This window comes from Leuresthes tenuis, unplaced genomic scaffold (assembly GCF_036924035.1).
Source record: "Leuresthes tenuis unplaced genomic scaffold, fLeuTen1.0.hap1 SCAF_21, whole genome shotgun sequence".
Taxonomy (NCBI): Eukaryota; Metazoa; Chordata; class Actinopteri; order Atheriniformes; family Atherinopsidae; genus Leuresthes; species Leuresthes tenuis.
In genome coordinates this window covers 30967015-30989359 of record NW_027325375.1, presented here as the reverse complement: position 1 = coordinate 30989359, position 22345 = coordinate 30967015, and the positions used below count along the sequence as shown (strand labels likewise).

General features: G+C 47.7%; 1 protein-coding gene across 1 annotated transcript in view; it reads right to left on the bottom strand.

Annotated features, from left to right (window-relative positions):
• LOC140279323 (uncharacterized) overlaps positions 1–22345 on the bottom strand; it is an 85610-nt gene that overhangs the window by 29847 nt on the left and 33418 nt on the right. Inside the window, exons 20-30 of the mRNA XM_072374439.1 lie at positions 12935–13064; positions 12616–12717; positions 12335–12505; positions 12080–12196; positions 11551–11705; positions 3631–3760; positions 3312–3413; positions 3031–3201; positions 2776–2892; positions 2467–2568; positions 2414–2417 (exon numbers count right to left, since the gene is read on the bottom strand). Coding sequence (XP_072230540.1) covers positions 2414–2417; positions 2467–2568; positions 2776–2892; positions 3031–3201; positions 3312–3413; positions 3631–3760; positions 11551–11705; positions 12080–12196; positions 12335–12505; positions 12616–12717; positions 12935–13064 — 1301 coding nt within the window. The remainder of the gene's footprint in view (positions 1–2413; positions 2418–2466; positions 2569–2775; positions 2893–3030; positions 3202–3311; positions 3414–3630; positions 3761–11550; positions 11706–12079; positions 12197–12334; positions 12506–12615; positions 12718–12934; positions 13065–22345) is intronic.

Genomic DNA, 22345 nt, shown 5'->3' with positions numbered 1-22345 from the left:
GTGCCGCAGTTGTAGTTGTTGGTGCAGCTGTTGTTGTGGTTGGTGCAGCAGTTGTTGTGGTTGGTGCAGCAGTTGTTGTGGTTGGTGCAGCAGTTGTAGTTGTTGGTGCAGCTGTTGTTGTGGTTGGTGCAGCAGTTGTTGTGGTTGGAGCAGCAGTTGTTGTGGTTGGTGCCGCAGTTGTAGTTGTTGGTGCAGCAGTTGTGGTTGGTGCCGCAGTTGTAGTTGTTGGTGCAGCAGTTGTTGTGGTTGGAGCCGCAGTTGTAGTTGTTGGTGCAGCAGTTGTTGTGGTTGGAGCAGCAGTTGTTGTGGTTGGTGCCGCAGTTGTAGTTGTTGGAGCAGCAGTTGTGGTGGTTGGAGCAGCAGTTGTAGTTGTTGGTGCAGCAGTTGTAGTGGTTGGTGCCGCAGTTGTAGTTGTTGGAGCAGCAGTTGTTGTGGTTGGAGCAGCAGTTGTGGTGGTTGGAGCAGCAGTTGTAGTTGTTGGTGCAGCTGTTGTTGTGGTTGGAGCAGCAGTTGTAGTTGTTGGTGCAGCAGTTGTTGTGGTCGGTGCCGCAGTTGTAGTTGTTGGTGCCGCAGTTGTAGTGGTTGGAGCAGCAGTTGTGGTGGTTGGAGCAGCAGTTGTGGTGGTTGGAGCAGCAGTTGTAGTTGTTGGTGCAGCTGTTGTAGTGGTTGGTGCAGCTGTTGTTGTGGTTGGTGCCGCAGTTGTTGTGGTTGGAGCAGCAGTTGTAGTTGTTGGTGCCGTAGTTGTAGTGGTTGGTGCCGCAGTTGTTGTGGTTGGTGCCGCTGTTGTTGTGGTTGGTGCCGCTGTTGTTGTGGTTGGTGCAGCTGTTGTAGTTGTTGGTGCAGCTGTTGTTGTGGTTGGTGCAGCTGTTGTTGTGGTTGGTGCAGCTGTTGTAGTGGTTGGTGCAGCTGTTGTTGTGGTTGGTGCCGCAGTTGTAGTAGTTGGTGCCGCAGTTGTAGTGGTTGGTGCCGCAGTTGTTGTGGTTGGAGCAGCAGTTGTGGTGGTTGGAGCAGCAGTTGTAGTTGTTGGTGCAGCAGTTGTAGTTGTTGGTGCAGCAGTTGTAGTGGTTGGTGCCGCAGTTGTGGTGGTTGGAGCAGCAGTTGTGGTGGTTGGAGCAGCAGTTGTGGTGGTTGGAGCAGCTGTTGTTGTGGTTGGTGCCGCAGTTGTAGTGGTTGGTGCCGCAGTTGTAGTGGTTGGTGCCGCAGTTGTAGTGGTTGGAGCAGCAGTTGTAGTGGTTGGTGCAGCTGTTGTTGTGGTTGGTGCCGCAGTTGTAGTGGTTGGTGCCGCAGTTGTAGTGGTTGGTGCCGCAGTTGTAGTTGTTGGTGCAGCTGTTGTTGTGGTTGGAGCAGCAGTTGTAGTTGTTGGTGCAGCAGTTGTTGTGGTCGGTGCCGCAGTTGTAGTTGTTGGTGCCGCAGTTGTGGTGGTTGGAGCAGCAGTTGTAGTTGTTGGTGCAGCTGTTGTAGTGGTTGGTGCAGCTGTTGTTGTGGTTGGTGCCGCAGTTGTTGTGGTTGGAGCAGCAGTCTTAGTTGTTGGTGCCGTAGTTGTAGTGGTTGGTGCCGCAGTTGTTGTGGTTGGTGCCGCTGTTGTTGTGGTTGGTGCAGCTGTTGTAGTTGTTGGTGCAGCTGTTGTTGTGGTTGGTGCAGCTGTTGTAGTGGTTGGTGCAGCTGTTGTTGTGGTTGGTGCCGCAGTTGTAGTGGTTGGTGCCGCAGTTGTAGTGGTTGGTGCCGCAGTTGTAGTGGTTGGAGCAGCAGTTGTTGTGGTTGGAGCAGCAGTTGTGGTGGTTGGAGCAGCTGTTGTTGTGGTTGGTGCCGCAGTTGTAGTGGTTGGAGCAGCAGTTGTAGTGGTTGGTGCAGCTGTTGTTGTGGTTGGTGCCGCAGTTGTAGTGGTTGGTGCCGCAGTTGTAGTGGTTGGTGCCGCAGTTGTAGTGGTTGGAGCAGCAGTTGTTGTGGTTGGAGCAGCAGTTGTTGTGGTTGGAGCAGCAGTTGTGGTGGTTGGAGCAGCAGTTGTAGTTGTTGGTGCAGCAGTTGTAGTGGTTGGTGCCGCAGTTGTTGTGGTTGGAGCAGCAGTTGTGGTGGTTGGAGCAGCAGTTGTGGTGGTTGGAGCAGCTGTTGTTGTGGTTGGTGCCGCAGTTGTAGTGGTTGGTGCCGCAGTTGTTGTGGTTGGTGCCGCAGTTGTAGTGGTTGGAGCAGCAGTTGTAGTGGTTGGTGCAGCTGTTGTTGTGGTTGGTGCCGCAGTTGTAGTGGTTGGAGCAGCAGTTGTAGTGGTTGGTGCCGCAGTTGTTGTGGTTGGAGCAGCAGTTGTTGTGGTTGGAGCAGCAGTTGTTGTGGTTGGAGCAGCAGTTGTGGTGGTTGGAGCAGCAGTTGTAGTTGTTGGTGCAGCAGTTGTTGTGGTTGGAGCAGCAGTTGTTGTTGTCACCTGACTGTTACACAAAGGGGTGGTACAACAGGTCGGTCCACTCCTGATGGTACCAACATTTTCCATGAAAGGTAGAGTACCGAGACTGGTAGCTGCTGCACATGCGTTCTGAGTCACACAGCCCAGTGCTGGATATGTTGTGGATCCATTTCTTACTGAGGATTAAAAAGTAGAGTTTAAACATTCAAGTTATGTTTTTACAAAAAAATAAAAACAGCACTAAACTAGATCAGTGGGTATCGAACACTTTTCAGCTGCTGTGTTGAATTAAAATTGAAATTGAAATTTGTCTGAAATGTTTTCAGGTGGGAACCAGATTCAAAGATTACATTTTTTAAAAACTTTTCCAGATGAAAACTCACCAGTTGCTTGGATGCAGTTGTCCTCCTCTCCTGAACACTGAATAGCAGCGCTGCATTGAGAGGTGGAAGGGTCACAAACAACACACTGCAGACTGTTAGCTGGCTGAGAAGAAGGGACTGAAACACAGAAGATCAGAACAGTTCATTTCTGGAGGAGAGACGTGTCAAACACCACAGAAAGAAGACAGAATATTGTTTCTTATCACTCTGATGTTTTCTGGTGGTCACAGAGCAGCTTACACTGAGTTTACTTACATGATAGACTTTGTGAGTTGCAGCTGTCTATGTTGTTGCAGCACTCAGCCGATGCTAATGCACTTGCAAACCCCAAGTTGACTGAAAATGTCTGACTGCCTGTGGCTGGACACTGGGAGGATGGAGCACAGTCCTTGAAGATTTGCTGTGCTGTAGATCCAGATGAAGTGGCTGCAGAGTCAAAGTGCAGTTTGTTAATGTTGATGGAAATCACACATAAACTCAGAGAACATTTACTGTCTTTAACTGGATCTTAAAGTAGGACATGAGGATGAAAATACCTGTAATGGCCGCTGTTATACACATTGTCTCTGTGCCACATGTCTTTGGTACTGTGGTTGAACACTGCTGATCTGCACAGGCCTCACAGACCAGGGCTCCAGCTGTAATCAAGAGAATAACAGTGTTTGGAAAAAATCATGTCACATCTTACATATATGTACATGTATATTTATATGTATGTACATATAAGTAGTGCTACTAGTCTTCCTATAAAGACTCGAAGTTCTCGAAGATTAAAAAGTTAAAATAAAACGATTCTTTAATCTAAGTCTTTACTTTCTAAATAAGCTGCTGTAAAAACGCTGTAAGTGGAGTTACCTGTGCTGGAGAGAGCCCAGAGGAGAGTCAGAGTAAGAATCAGCTTCATTGTGATGAGCAGGTGAGAACTGCTGGTCAGTGTTCCTGGATAATGATGCTGCACCTCCCGAGCAGCGCTACAATTTATACGCTGCACATGTGACCTCATTGACTGGGTGTTTTCTCATCCCAACCTTTCAGATACTCTCCTCCCTGTTCTATTGAACCACTGCCAGAATTTAACACACCTTAACACACCTTATTTTCGTCAACATGTATTTATGTCAGATGATACACACAAACAACATATAAATAACTTGCATACTCCCGTCCATCCCTCCAGAACAGGTTTTTCAAACATTTTTCTCGCCCTTTTTCTCTTTCTTTCAGCCGCATTGTACATGATGAACTAGAAGTATTGATGACTCCACGTCAGAGTGACGCTCTTTAGATATTTCTGTGGTATTCCTACATCAGTCTTTAGACTTCTATAGATACATTTCTTCCTACCAAAACATGCTGAAAGCATCTGATTGTGTAAATTCTTATTCATATGAGAAAATGTCAAAAAGGGATTTCAGAATATTTTTGCTTTTCATTTTTTCCCTCGTCCTGTCCAGCTTTACTGCAGCAGAATTGTAATCTGAATACTTTTTATGCCAAACAGATTTACTTTGCCAAGGGAAGCTTTATAAATGCAAAGCTCCCCTTGATGCCCATCAACTGCCCATTTATTTATTTTTGTCACAATATTTAACATGTAATAGTGCCAAACCGTACTGGGGGACGAGGAAAAGTAAAAAAGAAGAAACAGAACAAAAATAGAACAAAAAACCAGACAACCAGCTGCTACACCTGTAAAAACAAAACACACGACAATCCACGGCCTCTGTGGGGAATCCAGCCTTAGAGCCACCAGGAGCACCTGAAAGCAGACAATCAGAGAAAAAACAAACACACAAACAAACAAAAACAAGCTCAAGTAGTGGCAATCGCATACAACACAGCTGTGGATAGATGACCTGAAACCACATAGAGGGCCAGAAGACCCAGGCCACCAGCAGCCCCCACGGAGCACAGATCCCAGGAAGCCCACCGCAGGGACAACCGCGCATCCACCCAGAAGACGGCAGAGGAATTCCCCGAAAAGAGCCCCCATAAGCATAGGGCAGAGGCCCCCCGGGAGCCAGGGGCAACAGCCCACCGACACCGGCAGGCCCCAGCCGCCCAGACATGGGCCCTGTACCAGACCCGGGCCCCAGTAGCCCGAGCGCCCCCAAACCCCCCGGCAGAGGCCCCACCCAATACCTGAGAGGGCCAAGCGCCCCAGACAGCCACACAGTGGGCCAGCGCCTGCCCCAGCGCCCCTGGCCAAGTGCCCCGGGACCCAAGTCGGTGAAGTCGCGAGAAGCGTGGGGAGGCAATGCCGCCCCCCCATCGGGAGAAGCACAAGCAGACCAGAGGACAGCAAGTCCCAGACCCAGGCCCAGAAGGTCATCACCACACACACTTGCACATCCCATACATCCACACATCCACACGTCCTCCCTCCCTCAACTCCGCTGGGGTGTGGCGCAGCGGGCACTCAGGGGGCCAGCAGCCCCCCAGCCACCACAGACCCCGAACCAGCAGAATAACTCATCCTCCTGGCCCCTCCCGCCCCGGGCAGCAACCAGGCAGCAGGGGTGTGGGAAGACCCCTCCCCTCACCCTTCTGGCTCTTCAATATTTTTTAATCGTGAGTGATTAAAACTGAGGGGCAGCCAACCTTGTAGAACTGGGAGCGCGGCTCTCTGGGCAGCCTACATCCCCAAAGAGCCCCGCCACTCAGTGCAAATATCCCCCAAGACCTAATGCGTGTGTGTGTGTGTGTTTGATGAGTAGTAGTCTAGGGTTTAATTAAAAGAGGGGAACTGCAGAGTGCAGTAAAGGGGACCACCTATGTGGCCCCATCCACGACACCCCACAGAAAACACACGCCCCCAAAACCCTACATGTGTGAGTGTGTGCTGTGTGCAGGAGCCAGAAGGGAGAGGGCTATGGGGATATAGACCTGGGGGAGAGAAGCTCCCCCGTAGAGGGCAGCCAGCGACTGGCTGCAATAGGCTCCCCTGTTTCCTGGGACCTGCCACAGGGCAGGAGGGCCTGATGTCCACCAGGCTCGAGGCCTGCAGCGACCATATTCAGGGAGCTACGGTACTCCCAGATGGTCCAGGTTTCCCTCTTAAACCTGTTGCCTGTCCGACCCGACCTTGGATAAACGGAACAAAATGGATGGATTGATGGTCATATAAACTAAATTTGTATAAATTACAAGTAAAAGTTTCCATCTTTTTGCTGTTATTGTTTTGAAGTTTTTAGTAAAGACCCTGTAAGCGGAGTAGGTGAGAACTGCGTATGAGCTATCCAGGATTATGATAATGCACCTCCTGAGTAGTACTAAATGTTCGATCCAGCACAATTTATGTTTATTTTTATGTTTCTGTATTTATCAGACGCTTTTATCCAAAGCGACTTACAAATAAAGATATAACAAAGCTATATATAAAGCTAACAATAAGCTACATAGAAGGAACCCAGGAGTCCGACTCTGTCAGAGGGGACAGAGTAGAGATAGGGTGCAGGCATAGAAGGAAGTGCAGAAAGATAAAGTGCAGAGATAGAGGGGGTAGGGAAGTACAAGGTAAGTGCTGGGATAGGAGATGCTCTCTGAAGAGCTGGGTTTTCAGGAGCTTCTTGAAGATAGACAGGGACGCCCCTGTTCTGGTAGCGCTCGGTAGGTCATTCCACCATCGTGGGACAACACATGAACAGAGTTTGGATTGTCTTAGGCGTGGTGTAGGAGCTGCTAGACGACAATCCTGGGACCAACGGAGGGACCCAGTTGGGACAGAAGCCTTTGCAAGAGCATTCAAGTAGATGGGAGCCGTTCCATTCAGCTCTTTGTAGCTAACATCAGGGACTTGGATCTGATGCTAAGGGCAGCCAGAGGAGCTCAATGAACAGAGGGGGGACGTGTTCTTTTAGGCTGATCCAAGACCAGACGCACCGCCGCGTTCTGGACCATCTGCAGAGGTTTCACAGGCTGGAGACCAGTTAGGAGACCAGTTAGGAAACCAGTTAGGAAACCAGTTAGGAGACCAGTTAGGAGACCAGTTAGGAGAGCAGTTAGGAAACCAGTTAGGAAACCAGTTAGGAGACCAGTTAGGAGTCCAGTTAGGAGACCAGTTAGGAGACCAGTTAGGTGACCAGTTAGGAGAGCGTTGCAGGAGTCAAGGTGGGAGATGACCATGGCCTGCACCAGGAGCTGGGGGGCATGTTGGGTCAGGTATGGTCTGATCTTTCTTATGTTTAGTAATGCAAAGCGGCACGAACGAGTAACCGAGGTAACGGGATCTTTGAAGGTTAGTTGGTCATCAATCATGACACCCAAGTTTCTAGCAACCTTTGATGGAGCGAGAGATTTACCTGATTGAGTGTATTCTCATCTCTACAACATCGCCATTGAGACACTCTCCTCCTTTTCATCATAGCATGATGAAACAAGTCAACACAGCTAAACAGACGTTTTTTAAGTTCACCAACATATACTTATGTGTCAAAAACTGAAACCCGTTTTCCAGATGGTTCCAGGTCGTTTTTGATGCTCACAGAAGATCATTTCTTGGCTTTTTTTATTTAATTTTATTTTAAAACTTAATTTGTTAATTCAGGTCATGTGACCACAGAAAATTAAACAGATGTTTTTGTTTTGTTCAAGAATGAAATTTGAGTTGAAGTGATCAGTTCCAATGATTTTTCAGGGATACCCTTTGAGTTAGTTTCACCCGACACCAAAGTTTGTGTTTGTCGTCACTAGTTTAAATCATACAGTCCTATAATTAGGATAAATGTGTATTTACATTTCTTTTTCTCGAGATATTCTAAACTTACATTTGAAGTCATATTTTTGAAGTGGACTTTATTTGGAGGATGTCACTTCAACATCATATATGTTAGAAAAGGTCAAAATCTAACATGTATCCAGTCAATATTTGTTCAATTAAAGTATTCCTCTGTATTAATGAAGAAATTTAAGAAAAAGGAAAACTGTATTTCTGATCCCATGGCTGGGGTACTTAAATTCATCCTGTTTAGATAAAGAGTAAGTAATATTGTTTTATAGAAAATACAAATGGAAATAAATGCAGAACCCAACGTATAAAATTATAAAATTATGTGGAAATAATGCTTTGTAAGGAATTTCATAAATGAATTCAATAAAACTGAATAAATCTTAGTTATGAATCATTTGTCCACATGAATGACAACATTCTGCCTGACATACACAAAATGTCCAAAAAGGGATGATCTGAAAGGACTTGATCTTTATTAAAATATGATCAATAGAAGTAAAGACAGCAATGAAGACAAAGTATGATAAACACAGAGAAGGAGATAAATAAATAAATAAATATGTTGATAATGATAACAGTTATAATTTTACTTATTAGTAGTATAATAATAAATACAAAGAAAAGAAATTGCAAAGTTCAAACATTTCCTTCATTTTCCAAAAGATTAAAAATATCAAAACAACTATAATTAAACAAATATTCTAAATAACATTTCTGAATAATGAGTGCATAAAGAAAATAAAAAAATGTTCCCTGACTTTTTCAATTATTTTCCTTTAAAACCTTTTAATAACATGTATATTGTTCAATTTTTCTATCAAATAAAGATGAAAGGGAAATTGTTTGTTGGTTTACTAGCAGAAAAAGATAAAAAGTCCAAGCAGCAGGTGGAGCACGCCCAGTCTGATGGAACATGCATTACTGGTAGTTGTTGTACTGGTGATTGGTGCAGCATTTGTGGGGATTGCTGCAGCAGCAGTTGTAGTGGTTGGAGCAGCAGTTGTAGTGGTTGGTGCTGCAGTTGTTGTGGTTGGTGCTGCAGTTGTGGTGGTTGTTGCAGCATTTGTGGTGGTTGGTGCAGCAGTTGTGGTGGTTGGAGCAGCAGTTATAGTGGTTGGAGCAGCAGTTGTGGTGGTTGGAGCAGCAGTTGTGGTGGTTGGTGCTGCAGCATTTGTGGTGGTTGGTGCTGCAGCATTTGTGGTGGTTGGTGCAGCTGTTGTAGTGGTTGGAGCAGCAGTTGTAGTGGTAGGAGCAGCAGTTGTGGTGGTTGGTGCAGCTGTTGTTGTGGTTGGAGCCGCAGTTGTTGTGGTTGGAGCAGCAGTTGTAGTTGTTGGTGCAGCAGTTGTGGTTGGTGCAGCTGTTGTTGTGGTTGGTGCAGCAGTTGTTGTGGTTGTTGCAGCAGTTGTGGGGATTGCTGCAGCAGTTGTAGTGGTTGGAGCAGCAGTTCTAGTGGTAGGAGCAGCAGTTGTGGTTGGTGCAGCTGTTGTTGTGGTTGGTGCAGCAGTTGTTGTGGTTGGAGCCGCAGTTGTTGTGGTTGGAGCAGCAGTTGTAGTTGTTGGTGCAGCAGTTGTGGTTGGTGCAGCTGTTGTTGTGGTTGGTGCAGCAGTTGTTGTGGTTGGAGCAGCAGTTGTGGTTGGTGCAGCAGTTGTGGTTGGTGCAGCAGTTGTTGTGGTTGGTGCAGCAGTTGTTGTGGTTGGAGCCGCAGTTGTGGTTGGTGCAGCTGTTGTAGTGGTTGGTGCAGCTGTTGTTGTGGTTGGAGCAGCAGTTGTAGTTGTTGGTGCAGCAGTTGTAGTGGTTGGAGCCGCAGTTGTGGTTGGTGCAGCTGTTGTAGTGGTTGGTGCAGCTGTTGTTGTGGTTGGTGCAGCAGTTGTAGTTGTTGGTGCAGCAGTTGTAGTGGTTGGAGCCGCAGTTGTTGTGGTTGGAGCAGCAGTTGTGGTTGGTGCAGCAGTTGTTGTGGTTGGAGCAGCAGTTGTAGTTGTTGGTGCCACAGTTGTAGTTGTTGGTGCCACAGTTGTAGTTGTTGCTGCAGCTGTTGTTGTGGTTGGAGCAGCAGTTGTTGTGGTTGGAGCCGCAGTTGTAGTTGTTGCTGCAGCTGTTGTTGTGGTTGGAGCAGCAGTTGTTGTGGTTGGAGCCGCAGTTGTAGTGGTTGGTGCAGCAGTTGTTGTGGTTGGAGCCGCAGTTGTTGTGGTTGGAGCAGCAGTTGTAGTTGTTGGTGCCACAGTTGTAGTTGTTGCTGCAGCTGTTGTTGTGGTTGGAGCAGCAGTTGTTGTGGTTGGAGCCGCAGTTGTAGTGGTTGGTGCAGCAGTTGTTGTGGTTGGAGCCGCAGTTGTTGTGGTTGGAGCAGCAGTTGTAGTTGTTCGTGCCGCAGTTGTTGTGGTCGGTGCAGCAGTTGTTGTTGGTGCAGCAGTTGTTGTAGTTGGTGCAGCAGTTGTAGTGGTTGGTGCTGCAGTTGTTGTGGTTGGTGCAGCAGTTGTAGTTGTTGGTGCCGCAGTTGTAGTGGTTGGTGCTGCAGTTGTTGTGGTTGGAGCCGCAGTTGTAGTTGTTGGTGCAGCTGTTGTAGTGGTTGGTGCCGCAGTTGTAGTTGTTGGTGCAGCTGTTGTAGTGGTTGGTGCAGCTGTTGTTGTGGTTGGTGCCGCAGTTGTAGTTGTTGGTGCCGCAGTTGTAGTTGTTGGTGCAGCAGTTGTTGTGGTTGGTGCCGCAGTTGTTGTGGTTGGTGCAGCAGTTGTTGTGGTTGGTGCCGCAGTTGTTGTGGTTGGTGCAGCAGTTGTTGTGGTTGGAGCCGTAGTTGTAGTTGTTGGTGCAGCTGTTGTAGTGGTTGGTGCAGCAGTTGTTGTGGTTGGAGCAGCAGTTGTAGTTGTTGGTGCCACAGTTGTAGTTGTTGGTGCAGCTGTTGTTGTGGTTGGAGCAGCAGTTGTTGTGGTTGGAGCCGCAGTTGTAGTGGTTGGTGCAGCAGTTGTTGTGGTTGGAGCCGCAGTTGTTGTGGTTTGAGCAGCTGTTGTAGTTGTTGGTGCAGCTGTTGTTGTGGTTGGAGCAGCAGTTGTTGTGGTTGGAGCCGCAGTTGTAGTGGTTGGTGCAGCAGTTGTTGTGGTTGGAGCCGCAGTTGTTGTGGTTGGAGCAGCTGTTGTAGTTGTTGGTGCAGCAGTTGTTGTGGTTGGAGCCGCAGTTGTTGTGGTTGGAGCAGCAGTTGTAGTTGTTGGTGCCACAGTTGTAGTTGTTGGTGCAGCTGTTGTTGTGGTTGGAGCAGCAGTTGTTGTGGTTGGAGCCGCAGTTGTAGTGGTTGGTGCCGCAGTTGTTGTGGTTGGAGCAGCTGTTGTAGTTGTTGGTGCAGCAGTTGTTGTGGTTGGAGCCGCAGTTGTTGTGGTTGGAGCAGCAGTTGTAGTTGTTGGTGCCGCAGTTGTTGTGGTTGGAGCAGCATTTGTTGTGGTCGGTGCAGCAGTTGTTGTGGTCGGTGCAGCAGTTGTTGTGGTCGGTGCAGAAGTTGTTGTTGGTGCAGCTGTTGTTGTGGTTGGAGCAGCATTTGTTGTGGTCGGTGCAGCAGTTGTTGTTGGTGCAGCTGTTGTTGTTGGTGCAGCAGTTGTTGTGGTCGGTGCAGCAGTTGTTGTTGGTGCAGCTGTTGTTGTGGTTGGAGCAGCTGTTGTTGTGGTTGGTGCCGCAGTTGTAGTTGTTGGTGCAGCAGTTGTAGTGGTTGGTGCAGCTGTTGTTGTTGTTGGTGCAGCTGTTGTAGTGGTTGGTGCAGCTGTTGTTGTTGTTGGTGCAGCTGTTGTAGTGGTTGGAGCAGCTGTTGTAGTTGTTGGTGCCGCAGTTGTAGTGGTTGGTGCAGCTGTTGTTGTTGTTGGTGCAGCTGTTGTAGTGGTTGGAGCAGCTGTTGTTGTGGTTGGAGCCGCAGTTGTAGTTGTTGGTGCCGCAGTTGTAGTGGTTGGTGCAGCAGTTGTAGTGGTTGGTGCCGCAGTTGTTGTGGTCGGTGCCGCAGTTGTAGTTGTTGGAGCAGCAGTTGTTGTGGTCGGAGCAGCAGTTGTTGTGGTTGGAGCAGCAGTTGTTGTTATCACCTGACTGTTACACAAAGGGGTGGTACAGCAGGTCGGTCCACTGCTGATGGTACCAACATTTTCCATGAAAGGTAGAGTACCGAGACTGGAAGCTGCTGCACATGTGTTCTGAGTCACACAGCCCAGTGCTGGATATGTTGTGGATCCATTTGTTACTGAGGATTAAAAAGTAGAGTTTAAACTTTCAAGTCATGTTTTTACAAAAAAATAAAAACAACACAAAACTAGATCAGTGGGTATCGAACACTTTTCAGCTGCTGTGTTGAATTAGAAAATAACAAAACATCTGTCAGAACAGTCACCAGCTGTGCTGAGTATTACAGACCTAAAACAGGTTGAACTTTGTTTAAATTTGTAACTTTTTCGAGAATCTGTCATGAAATCTTCAAGGAAAGAGGATTGTTAAATAACTTTTCTTCACTTTTTGATTTAACAAAACTTTATTGGTGAAATTCGTCTGAAATGTTTTCAGGTGGGAACCAGATTCAAAGATTACATTTTTTAAAAACTTTTCCAGATGAAAACTCACCAGCTGCTTGGATGCAGTTGTCCTCCTCTCCTGAACACTGAATAGCAGCGCTGCATTGAGAGGTGGAAGGGTCACAAACAACACACTGCAGACTGTTAGCTGGCTGAGAAGAAGGGACTGAAACACAGAAGATCAGAACAGTTCATTTCTGGAGGAGAGACGTGTCAAACACCACAGAAAGAAGACAGAATATTGTTTCTTATCACTCTGATGTTTTCTGGTGGTCACAGAGCAGCTTACACTGAGTTTACTTACATGATAGACTTTGTGAGTTGCAGCTGTCTATGTTGTTGCAGCACTCAGCCGATGCTAATGCACTTGCAAACCCCAAGTTGACTGAAAATGTCTGACTGCCTGTGGCTGGACACTGGGAGGATGGAGCACAGTCCTTGAAGATTTGCTGTGCTGTAGATCCAGATGAAGTGGCTGCAGAGTCAAAGTGCAGTTTGTTAATGTTGATGGAAATCACACATAAACTCAGAGAACACTTACTGTCTTTAACTGGATCTTAAAGTAGGACATGAGGATGAAAATACCTGTAATGGCCGCTGTTATACACATTGTCTCTGTGCCACATGTCTTTGGTACTGTGGTTGAACACTGCTGATCTGCACAGGCCTCACAGACCAGGGCTCCAGCTGTAATCAAGAGAATAACAGTGTTTGGAAAAAATCATGTCACATCTTACATATATGTACATGTATATTTATATCTATGTACATATAAGTAGTGCTACTAGTCTTCCTATAAAGACTCGAAGTTCTCGAAGATTAAAAAGTTAAAATAAAACGATTCTTTAATCTAAGTCTTTACTTTCTGAATAAGCTGCTGTAAAAACGCTGTAAGTGGAGTTACCTGTGCTGGAGAGAGCCCAGAGGAGAGTCAGAGTAAGAATCAGCTTCATTGTGATGAGCAGGTGAGAACTGCTGGTCAGTGTTCCTGGATAATGATGCTGCACCTCCCGAGCAGCGCTACAATTTATACGCTGCACATGTGACCTCATGGACTGGGTGTTTTCTCATCCCGACCTTTCAGATACTCTCCTCCCTGTTCTATTGAACCACTGCCAGAATTTAACACACCTTAACACACCTTATTTTGGTCAACATGTATTTATGTCAGATGATACACACAAACAACATATAAATAACTTGCATACTCCCGTCCATCCCTCCAGAACAGGTTTTTCAAACATTTTTCTCGCCCTTTTTCTCTTTCTTTCAGCCGCATTGTACATGATGAACTAGAAGTATTGATGATGGAGTCAGAGTGACGCTCTTTAGATATTTCTGTGGTATTCCTACATCAGTCTTTAGACTTCTATAGATACATTTCTTCCTACCAAAACATGCTGAAGGCATCTGATTGTGTAAATTCTTATTCATATGAGAAAATGTCAAAAAGGGATTTCAGAATATTTTTGCTCTTCATTTTTTCCCTTGTCCTGTCCAGCTTTACTGCAGCAGAATTGTAATCTGAATACCTTTTATGCCAAACAGATTTACTTTGCCAAGGGAAGCTTTATAAATGCAAAGCTCCCCTTGATGCCCATCAACTGCCCATTTATTTATTTTTGTCACAATAGTTAACATATAATAGTGCCAAACCGGACTGGGGGACGAGGAAAAGTAAAAAAGAAGAAACAGAACAAAAATAGAACAAAAAACCAGACAACCAGCTGCTACACCTGTAAAAACAAAACACACGACAATCCACGGCCTCTGTGGGGAATCCAGCCTTAGAGCCACCAGGAGCACCTGAAAGCAGACAATCAGAGAAAAAACAGACACACAAACAAACAAAAACAAGCTCAAGTAGTGGCAATCGCATACAACACAGCTGTGGATAGATGACCTGAAACCACAGAGAGGGCCAGAAGACCCAGGCCACCAGCAGCCCCCACGGAGCACAGATCCCAGGAAGCCCACCGCAGGGACAACCGCGCATCCACCCAGAAGACGGCAGAGGAATTCCCCGAAAAGAGCCCCCATAAGCATAGGGCAGAGGCCCCCCCGGGAGCCAGGGGCAACAGCCCACCGACCCAACCAGGCCCCAGCCGCCCAGACATGGGCCGTGCACTGGACCCGGGCCCCAGGAGCCCGAGCGCCCCCAAACCCCCCGGCAGAGGCCCCACCCAATACCCGAGAGGGCCAAGCGCCCCAGACAAGTGCCCCGGGACCCAAGTCGGTGAATTTGCTAGTAGCGTGGGGAGGCAACGCCGCCCCCCCATCGGGAGAAGCACAAGCAGACCAGAGGACAGCAAGTCCCAGACCCAGGCCCAGGAGGTCATCACCACACACACTTGCACATCCCATACATCCACACATCCACACGTCCTCCCTCCCTCAACTCCGCTGGGGTGTGGCGCTGCGGGCACTCAGGGGGCCAGCAGCCCCCCAGCCACCACAGACCCCGAACCAGCAGAATAACCCATCCTCCTGGCCCCTCCCGCCCCGGGCAGCAACCAGGCAGCAGGGGTGTGGGAAGACCCCTCCCCTCACCCTTCTGGCTCTTCAATATTTTTTAATAGTGAGTGATTAAAACTGAGGGGCAGCCAACCTTGTAGAACTGGGAGCGCGGCCCTCTGGGCAGCCTACATCCCCAAAGAGCCCCGCCACTCAGTGCAAATATCCCCCAAGACCTAATGCGTGTGTGTTTTTGATGAGTAGTAGTCTAAGGTGTAATTAAAAGAGGGGAACTGCAGAGTGCAGTAAAGGGGACAACCTATGTGGCCCCATCCACGACACCCCACAGAAAACACACGCCCCCAAAACCCTACATGTGTGAGTGTGTGCTGTGTGCAGGAGCCAGAAGGGAGAGGGCTATGGGGATATAGACCTGGGGGAGAGAAGCTCCCCCGGAGAGGGCAGCCAGCGACTGGCTGCAATAGGCTCCCCTGTTTCCTGGGACCTGCCACAGGGCAGGAGGGCCTGATGTCCACCAGGCTCGAGGGCCTGATGTCCACCAGGCTCGAGGCCTGCAGCGACCATATTCAGGGAGCTACGGTACTCCCAGATGGTCCAGGTTTCCCTGTTAGACCTGTTGCCTGTCCGATCCGACCTTGGATAAACGGAACAAAATGGATGGATTGATGGTCATATAAACTAAATTTGTATAAATTACAAGTAAAAGTTTCCATCTTTTTGCTGTTATTGTTTTGAAGTTTTTAGTAAAGACCCTGTAAGCGGAGTAGGTGAGAACTGCGTATGAGCTATCCAGGATTATGATAATGCACCTCCTGAGTAGTACTAAATGTTCGATCCAGCACAATTTATGTTTATTTTTATGTTCCTGTATTTATCAGACGCTTTTATCCAAAGCGACTTACAATTGAAGATATAACAGCTTTATAAAAAGCTAACAATAAGCTACATAGAAGGAACCCAGGAGTCCGACTCTGTCAGAGGTGACAGAGTAGAGATAGGGTGCAGGCATAGAAGGAAGTGCAGAAAGATAAAGTGCAGAGATAGAGGGGGGAGGGAAGTACAAGGTAAGTGCTGGGATAGGAGATGCTCTCTGAAGAGCTGGGTTTTCAGGAGCTTCTTGAAGATAGACAGGGACGCCCCTGTTCTGGTAGCGCTCGGTAGGTCATTCCACCATCGTGAGACGACACATGAACAGAGTTTGGATTGTCTTAGGCGTGGTGTAGGAGCTGCTAGACGACAATCCTGGGACCAACGGAGGGACCCAGTTGGGACAGAAGCCTTTGCAAGAGCATTCAAGTAGATGTATAAATCTGATGAATAAATCTTAGCCGTTCCATTAAGCTCTTTGTAGCTAACATCAGGGACTTGGATCTGATGCGGGCGGCTAAGGGCAGCCAGAGGAGCTCAATGAACAGAGGGGGGACGTGTTCTTTTAGGCTGATCCAAGACCAGACGCACCGCCTCGTTCTGGACCATCTGCAGAGGTTTCACAGGCTGGAGACCAGTTAGGAGACCAGTTAGGAAACCAGTTAGGAGACCAGTTAGGAGACCAGTTAGGAGACCATTTAGGAGAGCGTTGCAGGAGTCAAGGTGGGAGATGACCATGGCCTGCAGCAGGAGCTGGGGGGCATGTTGGGTCAGGTATGGTCTGATCTTTCTTATGTTCAGTAATGCAAAGCGGCACGAACGAGCAACCGAGGTAACGTGATCTTTGAAGGTTAGTTGGTCATCAATCATGACACCCAAGTTTCTATCAACCTTTGATGGAGCGAGAGATTTACATGATTGAGTGTATTCTCATCTCTACAACATCGCCATTGAGACACTCTCCTCCTTTTCATCATAGCATGATGAAACAAGTCAACACAGCTAAACAGACGTTTTTTAAGTTCACCAACATATACTTATGTGTCAAAAACTGAAACCCGTTTTCCAGATGGTTCCAGGTCGTTTTTGATGCTCACAGAAGATCATTTCTTGGCTTTTTTTATTTAATTTTAAAACTTAATTTTCTAATTCAGGTCATGTGACCACAGAAAATTAAACAGATGTTTTTGTTTTGTTCAAGAATGAAATTTGAGTTGAAGTGATCAGTTCCAATGATTTTTCAGGGATACCCTTTGAGTTAGTTTCACCCGACACCAAAGTTTGTGTTTGTCGTCACTAGTTTAAATCATACAGTCCTATAATTAGGATAAATGTGTATTTACATTTCTTTTTCTCGAGATATTCTAAACTTACATTTGAAGTCATATTTTTGAAGTGGACTTTATTTGGAGGATGTCACTTCAACATCATATATGTTAGAAAAGGTCAAAATCTAACATGTATCCAGTCAATATTTGTTCAATTAAAGTATTCCTCTGTATTAATGAAGAAATTTAAGAAAAAGGAAAACTGTATTTCTGATCCCATGGCTGGGGTACTTAAATTCATCCTGTTTAGATAAAGAGTAAGTAATATTGTTTTATAGAAAATACAAATGGAAATAAATGCAGAACCCAACGTATAAAATTATAAAATTATGTGGAAATAATGCTTTGTAAGGAATTTCAGAAATGAATTCAATAAAACTGAATAAATCTTAGTTATGAATCATTTGTCCACATGAATGACAACATTCTGCCTGACATACACAAAATGTCCAAAAAGGGATGATCTGAAAGGACTTGATCTTTATTAAAATATGATCAATAGAAGTAAAGACAGCAATGAAGACAAAGTATGATAAACACAGAGAAGGAGATAAATAAATAAATAAATATGTTGATAATGATAACAGTTATAATTTTACTTATTAGTAGTATAATAATAAATACAAAGAAAAGAAATTGAAAAGTTCAAACATTTCCTTCATTTTCCAAAAGATTAAAAATATCAAAACAACTATAATTAAATAAATATTCTAAATAACATTTCTGAATAATGAGTGCATAAAGAAAATAAAAAAATGTTCCCTGACTTTTTCAATTATTTTCCTTTAAAACCTTTTAATAACATGTATATTGTTCAATTTTTCTATCAAATAAAGATGAAAGGGAAATTGTTTGTTGGTTTACTAGCAGAAAAAGATAAAAAGTCCAAGCAGCAGGTGGAGCACGCCCAGTCTGATGGAACATGCATTACTGGTAGTTGTTGTACTGGTGATTGGTGCAGCATTTGTGGGGATTGCTGCAGCAGCAGTTGTAGTGGTTGGTGCAGCTGTTGTGGTGGTTGGTGCTGCAGTTGTTGTGGTTGGTGCAGCAGTTGTGGTGGTTGCTGCAACAGTTGCGGTGGATAGTGTAGCAATTGTGGTGGTTGGTGCAGCAGTTGTGGTGGTTGGTGCAGCATTTGTGGTGGTTGGTGCATCAGTTGTGGTGGTTGGTGCAGCGGTTGTGGTGGTTGGAGCATCAGTTGTTGTGGTTGGTGCAGTGCTAGTGGTGGTTGGTGCAGCATTTGTGGTGGTTGGTGCAGCTGTTGTGGTGGTTGTTGCAGCAGTTGTAGTGGTTGGAGCAGCAGCAGTTGTGGTTGGAGCAGCAGTTGTTGTGGTTGGTGCAGTGCTAGTGGTGGTTGTTGCAGCATTTGTGGTGGTTGGTACAGCAGTTGTGGTGGTTGGTACAGCAGTTGTGGTGGTTGGTGCAGTGCTAGTGGTGGTTGGAGCAGCAGTTGTGGTGGTTGGTGCTGCAGCAGTTGTGGTTGGTGCAGCTGTTGTTGTGGTTGGACTAGCAGCAGTTGTGGTTGGTACAGCAGTTGTGGTGGTTGGTGCAGTGCTAGTGGTGGTTGGAGCAGCAGTTGTGGTGGTTGGTGCTGCAGCAGTTGTGGTTGGTACAGCTGTTGTGGTGGTTGGTGCAGTGCTAGTGGTGGTTGGTGCAGCATTTGTGGTGGTTGGTGCAGCTGTTGTGGTGGTTGTTGCAGCAGTTGTTGTGGTTGGTGCCGCAGTTGTGGGGATTGCTGCAGCAGTTGTAGTGGTTGGAGCAGCAGTTGTCGTGGTTGATGCAGCAGTTGTGGTGGTAGGAGCAGCAGTTGTGGTGGTTGGTGCAGCACTTGTAGTGGTTGGAGCAGCAGTTTTAGTTGTTGGTGCCGCAGTTGTAGTTGTTGGTGCAGCAGTTGTTGTGGTTGGAGCCACAGTTGTAGTTGTTGGTGCAGCTGTTGTTGTGGTCGGTGCAGCAGTTGTGGTGGTTGGTGCAGCAGTTGTGGTGGTTGGAGCAGCAGTTGTGGTGGTTGGTGCAGCAGTTGTTGTGGTCGGTGCCGCAGTTGTAGTTGTTGGTGCAGCAGTTGTAGTTGTTGGTGCAGCTGTTGTTGTGGTTGGTGCAGCAGTTGTAGTTGTTGGTGCAGCAGTTGTGGTGGTTGGTGCAGTGCTAGTGGTGGTTGGTGCAGCATTTGTGGTGGTTGGAGCAGCACTTGTAGTGGTTGGAGCAGCAGTTGTGGGGATTGCTGCAGCAGTTGTAGTTGTTGGTGCAGCAGTTGTAGTGGTTGGAGCAGCAGTTGTGGTGGTTGGAGCAGCAGTTGTGGTGGTTGGAGCAGCAGTTGTGGGGATTGCTGCCGCAGTTGTAGTTGTTGGTGCAGCAGTTGTAGTTGTTGGTGCAGCAGTTGTTGTGGTTGGAGCAGCAGTTGTAGTTGTTGGTGCAGCAGTTGTTGTGGTTGGAGCAGCAGTTGTAGTTGTTGGTGCAGCTGTTGTTGTGGTTGGTGCAGCAGTTGTTGTGGTTGGAGCCGCAGTTGTAGTTGTTGGTGCAGCTGTTGTTGTGGTTGGTGCAGCAGTTGTAGTTGTTGGTGCCGCAGTTGTAGTTGTTGGTGCAGCTGTTGTTGTGGTCGGTGCAGCAGTTGTTGTTGGTGCAGCTGTTGTAGTGGTTGGTGCCGCAGTTGTAGTTGTTGGTGAAGCTGTTGTTGTGGTTGGAGCCGCAGTTGTAGTTGTTGGTGCAGCTGTTGTTGTGGTTGGAACCGCAGTTGTAGTTGTTGGTGCAGCTGTTGTTGTGGTTGGTGCAGTTGTTGTTGTGGTTGGTGCAGCAGTTGTAGTGGTTGGTGCAGCAGTTGTTGTGGTTGGAGCCGCAGTTGTAGTTGTTGGTGCAGCAGTTGTTGTGGTTGGAGCCGCCGTTGTAGTTGTTGGTGCAGCAGTTGTTGTGGTTGGAGCAGCAGTTGTAGTTGTTGGTGCCACAGTTGTAGTTGTTGGTGCAGCTGTTGTAGTGGTTGGAGCCGCAGTTGTTGTGGTTGGTGCAGCTGTTGTTGTGGTTGGAACCGCAGTTGTAGTTGTTGGTGCATCTGTTGTTGTGGTTGGTGCAGTTGTTGTTGTGGTTGGTGCAGCAGTTGTAGTGGTTGGTGCCGCAGTTGTAGTGGTTGGTGCAGCAGTTGTTGTGGTTGGTGCAGCAGTTGTTGTGGTTGGAGCAGCAGTTGTTGTGGTTGGAGCAGCAGTTGTAGTTGTTGGTGCCGCTGTTGTTGTGGTTGGTGCAGCAGTTGTTGTGGTTGGAGCCGCAGTTTTAGTTGTTGGTGCAGCAGTTGTTGTGGTTGGAGCAGCAGTTGTTGTGGTTGGAGCAGCAGTTGTTGTGGTTGGAGCAGCAGTTGTAGTTGTTGGTGCCGCAGTTGTAGTTGTTGGTGCCGCAGTTGTAGTGGTTGGTGCCGCAGTTGTAGTTGTTGGTGCAGCTGTTGTTGTGGTTGGTGCCGCAGTTGTAGTTGTTGGTGCCGCAGTTGTAGTGGTTGGTGCCGCAGTTGTAGTGGTTGGTGCCGCAGTTGTTGTGGTTGGAGCAGCAGTTGTTGTGGTTGGAGCAGCAGTTGTTGTGGTTGGAGCAGCAGTTGTAGTTGTTGGTGCCGCAGTTGTAGTTGTTGGTGCCGCAGTTGTAGTGGTTGGAGCAGCAGTTGTAGTTGTTGGTGCCGCAGTTGTAGTTGTTGGTGCCGCAGTTGTAGTTGTTGGTGCCGCAGTTGTAGTTGTTGGTGCCGCAGTTGTAGTGGTTGGTGCCGCAGTTGTAGTGGTTGGTGCCGCAGTTGTAGTTGTTGGTGCCGCAGTTGTAGTGGTTGGTGCCGCAGTTGTAGTGGTTGGTGCAGCTGTTGTTGTGGTTGGAGCCGCAGTTGTTGTGGTTGGAGCAGCAGTTGTTGTGGTCGGAGCAGCAGTTGTAGTTGTTGGTGCCGCAGTTGTAGTTGTTGGTGCAGCTGTTGTTGTGGTCGGTGCAGCAGTTGTTGTGGTCGGTGCAGCAGTTGTTGTGGTCGGTGCAGCAGTTGTTGTTGGTGCAGCTGTTGTTGTGGTTGGTGCAGCTGTTGTTGTGGTTGGTGCAGCAGTTGTTGTGGTTGGTGCAGCAGTTGTTGTGGTTGGAGCAGCAGTTGTAGTTGTTGGTGCAGCTGTTGTTGTGGTTGGTGCCGCAGTTGTAGTTGTTGGTGCCGCAGTTGTAGTTGTTGGTGCCGCAGTTGTAGTTGTTGGTGCAGCAGTTGTTGTGGTTGGAGCCGCAGTTGTAGTTGTTGGTGCAGCAGTTGTTGTGGTTGGTGCAGCAGTTGTTGTGGTTGGAGCCGCAGTTGTAGTGGTTGGTGCCGCAGTTGTAGTTGTTGGTGCAGCAGTTGTTGTGGTTGGAGCCGCAGTTGTAGTTGTTGGTGCAGCAGTTGTTGTGGTTGGAGCCGCAGTTGTAGTTGTTGGTGCAGCTGTTGTTGTGGTTGGTGCAGCAGTTGTTGTGGTTGGAGCAGCAGTTGTAGTTGTTGGTGCCACAGTTGTAGTTGTTGGTGCCGCAGTTGTAGTTGTTGGTGCCGCAGTTGTTGTGGTTGGAGCCGCAGTTGTTGTGGTTGGTGCAGCTGTTGTTGTGGTTGGAACCGCAGTTGTAGTTGTTGGTGCCGCAGTTGTAGTGGTTGGTGCCGCAGTTGTAGTTGTTGGTGCCGCAGTTGTAGTGGTTGGTGCCGCAGTTGTAGTGGTTGGTGCAGCTGTTGTTGTGGTTGGAGCCGCAGTTGTTGTGGTTTGAGCAGCAGTTGTTGTGGTTGGTGCCGCAGTTGTAGTTGTTGGTGCAGCTGTTGTTGTGGTCGGTGCAGCTGTTGTTGTGGTCGGTGCAGCAGTTGTTGTGGTCGGTGCAGCAGTTGTTGTTGGTGCAGCTGTTGTTGTGGTTGGTGCAGCTGTTGTTGTGGTTGGTGCAGCAGTTGTTGTGGTTGGTGCAGCAGTTGTTGTGGTTGGAGCAGCAGTTGTAGTTGTTGCTGCCGCAGTTGTTGTGGTTGGAGCCGCAGTTGTAGTTGTTGGTGCAGCAGTTGTTGTGGTTGGAGCAGCAGTTGTTGTGGTTGGAGCAGCAGTTGTAGTTGTTGGTGCCGCAGTTGTAGTTGTTGGTGCAGCTGTTGTTGTGGTTGGTGCCGCAGTTGTAGTTGTTGGTGCAGCAGTTGTTGTGGTTGGAGCAGCAGTTGTAGTTGTTGGTGCAGCAGTTGTTGTGGTTGGAGCAGCAGTTGTAGTTGTTGGTGCAGCTGTTGTTGTGGTTGGTGCAGCAGTTGTTGTGGTTGGAGCAGCTGTTGTTGTGGTTGGTGCCACTGTTGTAGTGGTTGGTGCCGCAGTTGTAGTTGTTGGTGCAGCTGTTGTTGTGGTTGGAGCCGCAGTTGTAGTTGTTGGTGCAGCAGTTGTTGTGGTTGGAGCAGCAGTTGTAGTTGTTGGTGCCGCAGTTGTAGTTGTTGGTGCAGCTGTTGTTGTGGTCGGTGCCGCAGTTGTAGTTGTTGGTGAAGCTGTTGTTGTGGTTGGAGCCGCAGTTGTAGTTGTTGGTGCAGCTGTTGTTGTGGTTGGTGCAGTTGTTGTTGTGGTTGGTGCAGCAGTTGTAGTGGTTGGTGCAGCAGTTGTTGTGGTTGGAGCCGCAGTTGTAGTTGTTGGTGCAGCAGTTGTTGTGGTTGGAGCCGCAGTTGTAGTTGTTGGTGCAGCTGTTGT